This window comes from Carcharhinus amblyrhynchos, chromosome 1, assembly GCF_965287045.1.
Source record: "Carcharhinus amblyrhynchos chromosome 1, sCarAmb.v2.hapA, whole genome shotgun sequence".
NCBI lineage: Eukaryota > Metazoa > Chordata > Chondrichthyes > Carcharhiniformes > Carcharhinidae > Carcharhinus > Carcharhinus amblyrhynchos.
The window spans coordinates 5,037,986-5,051,148 of NC_137324.1; the positions used below are offsets into that span (position 1 = coordinate 5,037,986).

General features: G+C 44.6%; 1 protein-coding gene across 1 annotated transcript in view; it reads right to left on the minus strand.

Annotated features, from left to right (window-relative positions):
* LOC145348502 (disintegrin and metalloproteinase domain-containing protein 12-like) overlaps nucleotides 1-13,163 on the minus strand; it is a 200,291-nt gene that overhangs the window by 115,889 nt on the left and 71,239 nt on the right. Inside the window, exons 11-12 of the mRNA XM_080196694.1 lie at nucleotides 7,473-7,615; nucleotides 4,695-4,872 (exon numbers count right to left, since the gene is read on the minus strand). Of these exons, the coding sequence (XP_080052820.1) occupies nucleotides 4,695-4,872; nucleotides 7,473-7,615 (321 nt within the window). The remainder of the gene's footprint in view (nucleotides 1-4,694; nucleotides 4,873-7,472; nucleotides 7,616-13,163) is intronic.

Below are 13,163 nucleotides of genomic sequence, written 5' to 3' on the forward strand. Positions count from 1 at the left end.
TTACTCTGCATCTAACCGTGTGCTGTACCTGTCCTGGGAGTGTTTGATGGGGACAGTGTAAAGAAAAAAGAACAAAGAAAACTACAGCACAGGAACAGGCCTTACGGCCCTCTAAACTATGTTGCCCATCTGAACTAAAACCCCCAACCCATCTGGGGATCATATCCCTCCATTCCCATCCATTTCATGTTTTTGTCCAAAGTCACTATCGCATCTGCTTCCACTACTTCCCCCGGCAGTGAGTTCCAGGCACTCACAATCCTCTACATAAAAAACTTGCCTCATACATCTCCTTTAAACCTTGCCCCTCGCACCTTAAACTTATGCCCTCCAGCAATTGTTTCTTCCACCCTAGGAAAATGTTTCTGACTATCCACTCTGTCTATTTCCCTCATAATCTTGTAAACTTCTATCAGGTAACCCCTCAACCTCCATTGAGAACAAACCAAGTTTCTCCAACGTCTTATCATAGCCAATGCCCTTCATACCAGACAACATTCTGGTAAATCTTTTCTGTACCCTCTCCAAAGCCTCCACATCCTTCTGGTAATGTAGCGACCAGAATTGAACACTATAGTCCAAGTGTGACCTAAGATTCCATAAAAGTGCAACATGACTTGCCAATTTTTAAACTCAGTGCCCCGGCTGATGAACGCAAGCATGCCGTATGCCTTCTTGACTACCATCTCCACGGCACTGCCACTTTCAGTGACCTGTGTACCTGTGCACCCAATTCTCTCTGCCTGTCAATATTCTTAAGGGTTCTCTCATTTACTGTAAATTTCTTATCTATATTAGATCTTCCAAAATGCATTGCCTCACATTTATCCGTATTAAACTCCATCTGCCATCTCTCCACCCAAGTCTCCAACTGATCTATATCCTGCTGTATCCTCTGATGTTCCGCATCACTATGCGCAAATCCACCAACATTTGTGTCGTCCTCAAACTTACTAATCAAACCAGTTACATTTGCCTCCAAATCATTTATATGTATTACAAACAGCAAAGGTCCCATCACTGATCCCTGAGGAACACCACTGGTCACAGCCCTCCATTCAGAAACACACTTTCTGTTCCCTTCTGTCTTTTTTGACCAAGTCAGTTTTGTATTCACCTTACCAGCTCACCTCTGATCCCATGCAACTTCATCTTCTGTATCAGTCTGCCATGAGGGACCTTGTAAAAGGCCTTACTGAAGTCCATGTAGACAACATCCGCTGCCCTACCCTCATCAGTCATCTTCATTAGTCCCTCGAAAAACTCAATCAAGTTAGTGAGACACGACCTCCCCTTCACAAAACCATGTTGTCTCTCACTATTACTTCCACTTATTTCCAGTGGGAGTAAATCTTGAGTCAAAGAATCCTCTCCAACAATTTCCCTACCACTGACGTAAAGCTCACTGGCCTGTAATTATCTGGATTATCCTTGCCATCCTTCTTAAACAAAGGAACAATCTCCTGGGATCTCCCCTGAAGCCACTGAGGATGCAAAGATTTCTCTCAATACCCCAGCAATTTCTTCCCTTGCCTCTCAGTATTTTGGGTTACATCCCATCAGGCCCTGGGGAGTTGTCTGTCTTAATTTTTCTCAAGATCCCTTAATACCTCCTCCTTTTTGGTCTTAACATCTACACACCCTTTCCCAGACTCATCATCCATCAAGTCCTTCTCTTTGCTCATTACAGATGCAAAGTATTCATTTAATACCACACCCATTTCCTCTGGCCCCAAGCATAGATTCTCTCCCCTGACAAACCCGCTCCCTGGCTAGCCTCTTGCTCTTTATTTATGTATAAAAAGCATTGGGATTTCCCTTAATCCTGGCCAATGACTTTTCATGAACCCTTTCAGGCCTCTTTACTCCTTGCTTCAGTTTCTTTCTACTTTCCTTGTATTCCACACTTGCTTCATGTGTTCCCAGCCTTTTTCTCTTTGACTGGGCTCACAATATCTTTCGTTATCCAAGGTTCCCAAAACTTGCCATATTTCCCTTCATCCTTACAGAATGTGTCGTTCCTGAATGCCTATCAACTTACACTTGAAAGCCTTCCACATGTTGATTTGCCCTCAAACATCTGCCCCCAATCCACATTCTTCAGTTCCTGCCTAATATTATGGTGATTAGCCTTCCCCCAATTTAGCATTTTCAGTTGAAGACTACACTTATCTTTATCCATCAGTACCTTAAAACTTACTGAATTGTGGTCACTATTCTCAAACTGCTCCCCTACTGAAACATCGACCATCTGGCCAGGCTCATTCCCCAATACCATGTCCAATACAGCCCCTTCCCTAATTGGACTATCTACGTACTGTTTCAAGAAACTCTCCTGGATGGTCCTTAAAAACTCTGCCCCATCCAAGCCCCTTGCACTAAGTGAGTCCCAGCCAATAATGGGAAAGTAAAAACCTCCGACCACAACACCCTGTTACTTTTAAACCTTGCCAAATTTGCCGACATATCTGTATAAAGGCAGCTTTACACTGTATCTAACCCCATGCTGTACCTGTCCTGGGAGTGTTTGATGGGGGACAGTGTAGAGGGAGCTTTACTCTGTATCTCATCCCGTGCTGTACCTGTCCTGGGAGTGTTTGATGGGGGACAGTGTAGAGGGAGCTTTACTCTGTATCTCATCCCGAGCTGTATCTGGGAGTGTTTGATGCGGACAGTGTAGAGGGAGCTTTACTCTGTATCTAACCCCGTGCTGTATCTGTCCTGGAAGTGTTTGATGCGGACAGTGTAGAGGGAGATTTACTCTGTATCTAATCCTGTGTTGTCCCTATCCTGGGAGTGTTTGATGGGACCCTGTTGAGGTAGCTTTATTCTGTATCCAACACCGTGTCATATCTGTCCTGGGTGTGTTTCATGGGGACGGTGTAGAGGGAGCTTTACTCTATATCTAACCCCATGCTCTGCCTGTCCTGGGAGTGGTAGCCAATACAGGATGTTGCCTATAGTTTTTCAACCCATTGGATGGGGAGGGTTAATTTGTACATGGCATGAAGATGGCTGGATAGGTAGATTACTTGGAGTGCTGTGCTCAGTTCTGGTCGCCTCATCACAGGAAAGATGTGGAAGCCATTGAAAGGGTGCAGAGGAGATTTACAAGGATGTTTGCCTGGATTGGATGGCATGCCTTATGAGGATAGATTGAGAGAGCTCGGTCTTTTCTCCTTAGAGAGACGAAGGATGAGAGGGGACCTGATAGAGGTGTATAAGATGTTGAGAGGTATTGATCGGGTGGATTCACAGAGACTTCTCCCAGGGCTGAATGAAATGGCTGCCACAAGAGGACACAGGTTTAAGGTGCTGGGGAGATGGCAGGGGTAAGTTTTTCACTCAGAGGGTGGTGGGTGAGTGGAATCGGCTGTCGTCGGTGGTGGTGGAGACAAATTCGATAGGGTCTTTTAAGAGACTTCTGGATGAGTACATGGGACTTAATAGGATTGAGGGTTATAGGTAAGTCTAGTCGGTAGAGATATGATCGGCGCAACTTGTGGGCCAAAGGGCCTGTTAGTGCTGTAGTTTTTCAATGATTCTATTAGGTTAAGAGTTAGGAGTTTATGCTGGTAATGTATTAAATGGCAGTTAGGCTGAATACTGTGTGCAGTTACAATCATCGCATCACAAGAAGATGCAATTTCACTTGAGGAGTTGCAGAGGAGATTTTTTGAGAATGGTGGCCTGGGGAATTTTAATGATGAGGAATCCATAGAAACCCTACAGTAGAGAAGGAGGTTATTCACCCATCGAGTCTGCACCAACCACAATCCCACCAGGTCCTATTCCGTAACCCCACATATTTACCCTGCTTATCCCCTGACACAAAGAGACAATTTACCATGGCCAATCAACCTAAGCCGCACATCTTTGGACTGTGGGAGGAAACAGGAGCACCCGGAGAAAACCCAAGCAGACACAGGGAGAACGTGCAAACTCCACACAGACAGTGAACCAAGGCCAGAATTGAACCCATATCCCTGGCGCTGTGAGGCAGCAGTGCCACTGCGCCAAGGAGAGAATGGACAGGGTAGGGTTCTTTTCTTTTGTGTACAGGAGGCTCAGGGGAGACATAAAGAGTTAAAAGTTTATTTATTACTCACAAATAGGCTGATATCAACACAGAAATGAAGTTATTGTGACAATAAATGACGTATAAAATTATAAGCGGTGAAAATAGAGGGAAGAAATGTTGCTTGCTTGCCTTGATTGAAGAGTTGAAAGGCAGGGGGAAAAGATTTACGGGAAGACAAAGTAGGTTTAGAGTGAATCCCATGCAGAGGATGGTAGAAATCTGGAACTCGCGATTTGAAAGGCTGGTAAAGGCAGAAACCTTCATCACATTTGAATATGCTGTTGAAGTACCGTAACATACAATACTGGGATCAAGAGCTGGAAAGGGGAATTAGGCTGAAAGTTCATTAACTATCAATACAGACACAATAGGTAAATGACCTCCTGTGTGCTGTAAATTTCAATAATTTCTCTGTCTAAACTAAACAAAGAATCACAATCCAGAATGTAAATTCAATTCTGAACCAATTCTTTACATTAGCCTGGACTCCGTGCTGTAAAAATAAAAGTTCAAGGTTATGATCCGTCACAATATTCAGGTTTGCCATCAGTAATAAAGTTGTCAACAATAAGTCCCCAGTAGGAACCCTTCCACTTATCTGCCTCATACTTACTTCAGGGCTACCGCAGTCACACTCCTCGTCTCTCTCTACGTACAAGTTGCCGCACTTTGGGCCCCCAACAAGCTTGGTAATATCTGGCGGATTATAGAGACAAAACCCAATTCCCTGGAACAAGGCACTCTCAAAGTCATCTCGGCTGCAACTGCTGAAGGTTGTTGGGAATGAAAGTCTGAAGATAAGAACACATCAGAGTATCAAATGAGAGAAAGTTCAACAAGCAACAAAGAGAAGGAAGCAAGCTCCACATGTCTTTCCTCAACATCATCACCAAGACCTGTGACTGCTACTGTCTGCAGGCAAAGGCTGCAGGGAATGGGAACACCTGAGGCTTTTACTGAGCAACATACAGTCAGCACAGAATTGCTCCTTCACCATCACTGAATCAAACTCTTGGAAGTCCCTAGCTAACAGCACTGTTGAGCAAGACAACAATGGTTCAAGAGTGGCTCAGCACCGGCTCCTGGAGGGTAATTACACATCAGCAGTAAGTTCTGGCTTTGCCAGTGATGTGCACATTCCATGAATTAGTGGAAAAAACACAGAAACTGGTGCGACAAACGAAGAAAGAAATTAGACCCTGTCCCACCTTGGGGAGCAAACAACAAAGGCCAGTTCACAGACATTCAACTAAATTTTGGATATTGATGCTGGGAAACTCAGCAATGGTGATGTCCTTCAAGTTGGGAAGAGATAACTGGGTTTTGATTTGTTCAGGATAGGCATTGTCTGCTATATATAATACAAGTATTATTTGCTATTGTGCATATGGTATGAGGGACTAAGGTGTCACACTGCACATTTTTATAAAATATATATTCTCATTGCATTTGCTAATTCTATCACTGCATCTTGAGTGAATAAGATCTTTAAGATGGCTAAACTTATGTCTGTCTGTGACCCCAAAACAAAAGAAACTATTTTGCAGTTTCAGGAAAACTCAGGCCTTGTTATCTCTGAGGAGACATCAATGAGGCCCTGGGGACTACACAGTCCAATTTCAAAGACAGCTACACAAATTCCGTTCACATTTGAATACCCAGGCATGCCAACAGAAGAAAGGGGCCTGCTAAGACAGAAGGCCCCTCAAGTATTCCTTTCAACTCATAGCAGCTGGGACATTTAGCAGTCTTTGAGATATCCCAAGTTCCAAACAATGGCTGAACTTCCTTTTTATCAAGATCTGGTGGAGACGTCAAGGGTCATAGAAATGTAGAAACTGGCGGCAGGAGTAGATCATGTGACCACAGCCTCTGATTTGTGGAACAAGTCATATCACCTTGCTAATGCATTGCTCAGTTTTCTCTTTAGCATCTGATAAGCACTAAAATAAATTACTTTACAATACATAGATTTGCTTTCCCTCTTGATTGTGACATGCCTTCCCCCTTGCAAAAATTAAATGAACTATATTTCATTTCAATGTTTTTAATGTCATTTTTAGGAAGCAAAGATAGGGAAACATGGAATTATACCGGCATTATTCAATTCACACAGGCAGCTCAAAACACAAGGACTATTGGAAGCGCATCATCGGTACACTTTGTACATGAGCATAGGGAGTGGGATAGCTTGATCTTGGGATTGGACATAGTTCAGCACAACATTGAGGGCTGAAGGGTCTGTACTGTGCTGTAATGTTCTATGAGCAGTGGGAGAGAGCACATCCTGAGTGAGATACAGCCAGAGTGAGTGTGGATATCTGGGAATCTGGAATAGAGAGGAAAAGATGCTTTTTGGCTCTCTAACTTTTCAATCTTCAGAGAATGCTTTTGCCCTGCTAGAGAGGTAGAGACCGGTAGGGAGAGAGCTAATTGGTAAGGAGTGGATAAGGTCAGGTAAGTATTTATTACTACTTACTACCCGACAGAAGAAGGTGGAAGAGAATATGTAATAGGTGTGTAGATTCCTTAATTATGTTGGCTGCTTTGCCAAGGCAGCAGGAAGTGTAGACAGGGTCAATGGATGGGAGGCTGGTTTGTGATGGATTGGGCTACATTCATGACCCTTTGTAGTTTCTTGTGGTCTTGAGCAGAGCAGTAGCCATACCAAGCTGTGATACAACCAGAAAGAATGCTTTCTATGGTGCATCCGTAAAAGTTGGTGAGAGTGGTGGCTGACATGCCACATTTCATTAGTCATTTGAGAAAGTAGAGGTGTTGGTGGACTGAGGACTAGGACTGAGATGAGGAGAAACTTCTTCACCCAGAGAGTGCTGGTGTTGAGGAATAGTTGAGGCCAAAACTTGTATGTTTCAAGAAGGAGTTAAGTATAGCTCTTGGAGAAGACAGGATGAAGCTATTGAGTTAAATGATTGGTCATAATCTCAATGAATGACAGAGCAGGCTTGAAGGGCTGAGTGGAACACACCTCGTACTATTTTCTACATTTCTACAGGAAGATGTGTATCTCAGACTCACTGCCTGAAAGGGTGATAGAGTCGGGAACCCACACAACATTTAAGGAGCATTTAGATGAGCTCTTGAAACACCGTGGCATACGGAGCAAGTGCTGGAAAATGGGATTAGAACAGATTGGTGCTTGATGGTCGGCAAAGATATGGTGGGCCAAAGGGCCTCCCTCTGTGCTGTAGAACTCTATGACTATGTGACATAAGAGTGGAAATAAATTACACCACTGACTCATTTCCTTCAGAGTACAATTCATCCCATGAGTCCTGTGATAACAATAAGAAGATTTCATTCTTACTGTTAGATGGTGCAGTAAGAATGAGATCCAACACCACTCAGTCTATTTGAATGTGTTCCTCACCCTAATGCTTCTTCCATGATGCAGCCAGCATTCTTATCTGGGCAGATACAGCCCCGTTCTTGTGTATCGTGTGCCATTCCCAGATTGTGACCCAACTCATGGGACATGACTGCTGCAACGCCCAAAAAACTTACAAATCTGTCCTAGAATTGGAACAGAAAGAATTTTCTGTGAACACGTTTACACTGTCTCATTCAAACTCATCCCTCATGTAAAGTCTCTTGCTCACACGGCCTCACTTACACTCAGTCTCGCCCAAAGTCAATAGCCCCTTCCCCCGAGCTGAGGAGTTCTGAGGAGGAGAGAACATTGGGGGTCAAATGCCATCAACTCCCCATCTCCCCCTGATTAAGTCCATGGACGAGGATATTCCTTCCTGGCCTCCAATCAAGGCTCTGACGTGGGTGACTAGCCCCTGGTGGTCTCCCAGCGGTATACTGGGGGAGGGGCCTTCCTTTAGAGAGGCTCAGTGACCAATGAAGAGGCTTCATGACAGCAATGGCTAGCTCCACCACCACAACGTCAGCAATGTATCACAGTGCCACCGATTACTGAGGTGTCCCGATCTATCCAAAAATAATACCACTACACTTTGAGACACACTCTCCCTCCTCACCAACCACTTTCCTTATACAAGAGACCAAGAGGAGTTTTGATAGAGGTATTCAAAATCAGCAGACATCTGGTCAGAGTTGGATAGGGAGAAACTGTTCCCACTCAAGAGAGCATTGGGAGCAAGAGGATACAGGTAGAAATCAGTAAAAGCAAAAGTGAGGAGGAGAAGCATTTTCACACAGTGACTGGTGAGGTTTTAGAATGCTTTGTCTGAGAGTATGGTGGAGGCATTCAGAAGGGAATTGGACAGTGTGAGTGCAATACGGAAGAGTGGAATGGAAGTATGTGAGGGAGAATTTAGCACGGCCAATGCACTGAACCAATGCATCTTTCAGACTGTAGGAGGAAACCGGAACACCCGAAAGAAACCCATGCGGGGAAAACTGTACACAGACAATGACACAAGCGAGGAATCGAACCTGGATTCCTGGCCCTGTGAGGCAGCAGTGCTAACCATTGTGTCACCCGAATCTCAGCAGTTTCCACAGTGCTGGGTAAATGCTAATGATGCTGCTGTACTGGAAGAGCTTGGTTAGAGGCACAGTGAGTTCTGCAGCACAAGTCTTCTGTACTATTGCTGGAATAGTCAGCTGAGGTATGATAGTGAGTTTTAAGGGGTGTCTGGACAAATACATGAATAGGATTGGAACAGAGGGATATAATCTCCGGAAAGATAGGGAGTTTCAGTTTAGTCGGGCAGCATGGTCGGTGCAGGCTTGAGGACTGAAGGACCTGTTCCTGTGCTGTAATTTTTTTTGTTTTTGAGATTAACGGTGGACTATTACTGGACTAAATTGGTTGCGATTATATTCACTGGAGTTTAAAAGGGTAAGAGGTTATCTCATAGAAACTTATAAAATTCTAGCAGGATAAGATAGGATAGATTCAAAAAGAATGTTCCCGAAAGTAGGGGAGTCCAGAACAAGGACTCATAGTTTGAGGATAAGAGGTAAACCTTTTAGAACTGAGGTAAGGAGAAATTTCTTCAGTAAGAAATCTCACAACACCAGGTTAAAGTCCAACCAATTTGATTGAAAGTAATCCCACAAGCTTTTGGAAACGGTGTATCTTCGTCAGGTGTGTGGAAGGTTCAGAAGGAGAGAACAGTGGTTCAGAACCTTCCACACACCTGACAAAGGAACACCATTTCCAAAAGCTTGTGGGATTACTATCAAATAAATTGGTTGGACTCGAACCTGGTGTTGTGAGACTTCTTACTGTGTTTACCCCAGTCCAACGCTGGCATCTCTACATCATGACTACCATCGAAATTTCTTCACCCAGAGGGTGGAATGTGTGGAATTCATAGAGTCATAGATGTTCACCGCGTGGAAACAGGCTCTTTGACCCAACTTGTCCATGCTGTCCTTCTTTTTTAAAACCTCTAAACTAATTCCAATTGCCCGCATTTGGCCTATAGCCCTCTATACCCATCGTACCCACGTAACTATCTAAATGCTTTTTAAAAGATACAATTGTATCTGCCTCTACTACTACCTCTGGCAGCTTGTTCCAGACATTCGCCACCCTGCAGATGGAGGAGGAGAAAGTGGGTTCCCGGACATGTGTCCTTTGTTTGAACAGAGGGGAGTATGGTAGGATGAGAGAGGAATTGGCGAATGTTGATTGGGGGAGCGCATTGGAAGGTAGGTCTGCTGAGGAACAGTGGAGGATCTTTAAGGACATCTTTCTTGGTGCTCAGAAGAAATTTATTCCGATGGTTAAAAAGGATGGTAGGGGGAGAGATAATCAGCCGTGGATAACGAAGGAGGTAAAGGAAAGTGTTAAATTAAAAGCGGACGCGTTTACAGTAGCTAAGAGTAGTGGGCGAGAAGAGGATTGGGAGAGGTTTAAATGTCAACAAAGAATGACAAAGCAGTTGATAAAGAAGGGTAGGATAAACTATGAAGCTGGGCTAGCGCTTAATATAAAAAAGGATAGCAAGAGTTTTTATAAATACCCTTAGAGGATGAGAGGGGGGACTTAGTGGTAGGGGATGGGGAAATGGCTGAGGCCTTGAATAACTTTTTTGCTTCAGTCTTCACGGAGGAGGACGTGAATAATTTGCCGGGTGTTAGCGATGGAAAGATGGTAGGAGTGGAGGGCCTGAATGACATTATTGTTACTAGAGAGGCGGAGCCCGACAGACTGGAGGGACTGATTGTGGACAAGTCCCCAGGGCCGGATGAAATGCATCCAAGGGTTCTGAAAGAAATGGCGGAGGTGGTAGTGGATGCCTTGGTGATTATTTTCCAAACGTCGCTGGATTCCGGGGAAGTGCTGGAAGATTGGAAAATGGCTAATGTTACGCCGTTGTTTAAGAAGGGTAGCAGGCAAAAGGCGGGGAATTATAGGCCGGTTAGTTTAACGTCTGTTGTGGGAAAAATGTTAGAATCCGTGATCAAGGAGAAAATAGCGAGGCATCTTGAGGAGAATTGTTTGATAGAGCAGACGCAGCATGGTTTCGTTAAGGGGAAGTCGTGTCTGATGAATTTATTGGAGTTCTATGAGGATGTGTCTCGGGCGGTGATTTTCAGAAGGCGTTTGACAAGGTGCCTCACAAGAGGTTATTACAGAAGGTCAGGGGGCATGGAGTTGGGGGTAGGGTGTTAGCGTGGATCGAGGATTGGCTGTCAAATAGGAGGCAGAGAGTGGGGGTCAATGGGTGCTATTCGGATTGGCAGTTGGTGACTAGTGGAGTGCCCCAGGGGTCGGTGCTGGGGCCTCAGCTATTTACCATTTATATAGATGATCTGGAGGAGGGAACCAAGTGTATGGTGTCGAAATTTGCTGATGACACCACGATTGGTGGAACGGCAAATTGCGCGGAGGGTGTGGAGAGTCTGCAGAAGGATCTAGATAGGCTGGGCGAATGGGCCAGGAACTGGCAAATGGAATTTAATGTTGACAAATGTGAGGTTGTCCACTTTGGTAGGAATAATGGTAGGAAGGACTATTACTTACGTGGCGAAAAACTGCAGCATGCGACGGTGCAGAGGGACCTCGGGGTCCTTGTGCATGAGTTGCAAAAACCCAGCCTGCAGGTGCAGCAGGTGGTCAGGAAGGCGAATGGGATGCTGGCCTTCATAGCGAGGGGGATTGAATATAAAAGTAGGGAGGTCTTGCTGCAGCTGTATAGGGCTCTGGTGAGGCCGCAGCTGGAGTACTGTGCGCAGTTTTGGTCGCCGCACTTACGCAAGGATATTTTGGCCTTGGAGGGAGTGCAGAGGAGGTTTACTAGGCTGATTCCGGAGTTGAGGGGGTTGAACTATGAGGAGAGGCTGAATAAACTAGGCTTGTACTCGTTAGAGTTTAGAAGAATGAGGGGAGATCTCATTGAGACATATAAGATGTTGAATGGGATGGATAGGATAGAGGTGGAGAGGCTCTTCCCGCTCAGAAAGGACAGTAGGACTAGAGGGCACAGCCTCAAGATAAAGGGGGGGCTGTTTAGAACGGAGTTGAGGAAGAACTTCTTCACTCAAAGGGTGGTGAACCTCTGGAATTCTCTGCCCGTTGAAGTGGTGGAGGCTGCCTCGCTCAATATTTTTAAGACGCGGGTTCATAGGTTTTTGATAGGCAAGGGGATTAAGGGTTATGGGGAGAGGGCGGGAATGTGGAACTGAGCCACGACAGATCAGCCATGATCTTACTGAATGGCGGGGCAGGCTCGAGGGGCTAGATGGCCTACTCCTGCTCCTATTTCTTATGTTCTTTCTTATGTTCTTACCCTCTGTGTGAAAAAATTGGTGCTCTGGGCACTTCTGTATCTCTCCCCTCCCACCTTAAACCTATGCCCTCTAGTTTTAGACTCCCCTACCTTTGGAAATAGATGTTGACTATCTACCTTGTCTATACCCCTCATTATTTTATAGAACTCTATGCAGTCGCCCCTCAACCTTCTATGCTCCAGAGAAAAAAGTCCCAGTCTATTTAACCTCTCCTTGTAACTCAATCCATCAAGTCCCGGTAGCATCCGGGTAAATCTTTTCTGCACTCTTTCTAGTTTAATAACATTCCTTCTATAATAGGGTGACCAGAATTGAACACAGTATTCCAAGTGTGGCCTTACCAATGTCTTGTACAACTTTAACAAGACGTCCCAATTCCTGTATTCAATGTTCTGACTGATGAGACCAAGCATACCGAATGTCTTCTTCACCACTCTGTCCACCTTTCAAGGAACTATGAACATATACCCCTAGATCTCTTTGTTCTGTATCTCTCCCCAACGCCCTACCACTAACTGAGTAAGTCCTGCCCTGGTTCAATCTACTAAAATGCATCACCTCGCATTTATCTAAATTGAACTCCATCTGCCATTTGTCAGCCCACTGGCCTAAATGTTGAGGCCAAAATGTTGTCTGATTTCAAGAAGAAATTAGATGTAGCTCTTGGGCTAAAGGGATCAGGGGATATGGGAGGAAGGGGGGGGTCAGGATATAGAATTTGATAATCAGCCATGATCATTATGAATGGTGGAGCAGGCTTTAAGGCCGAATGTCTTACTCTTGCTTCTAGTTCCTATGTTCCTATGTTAATATATTAGCTCACATAGAGGACTGGCAAACCAATAGAAAACAGAGAGTGGGGGTAAATGGGTCTTTGTTCTGGTTGGTAGGCTGTAACTAGTGAGGTGCTACAGGGTTCAGTCTTCAGGTCCCAACTATTTACAGACTATATTGATGACTTGGATGCACGGATAGAATGCATTGTAGCCAAATTTGCAGGTGACACTAAAATAGGTGAAAGTAAGTTATGATAAGGAAGTATAAAGTTTACAAACTGATATAGATAGATGAGGTAAATGGGCCAAATCTTGGCAGGATAAATGTGAAGTTATCTATTTTCATAGGAAAAAACAGAATGGCAAATTATTATCTGAGTGGAGAGAAACTTCAGACGGCGTCAGTGCAGAAGGATCTGGGTGTCCTCGTGCATGAATTGCAGAAAGTTAGTATGCAGGTGCAGCAGCTAATAAGAAAGGCAAATGGAAAGTAGACATTTATTGCGAAAGAAATAGAATATAAAAGGAGGGAAGTGTCGCTGCAGCTATACGAGGCATTGGTGAGACCA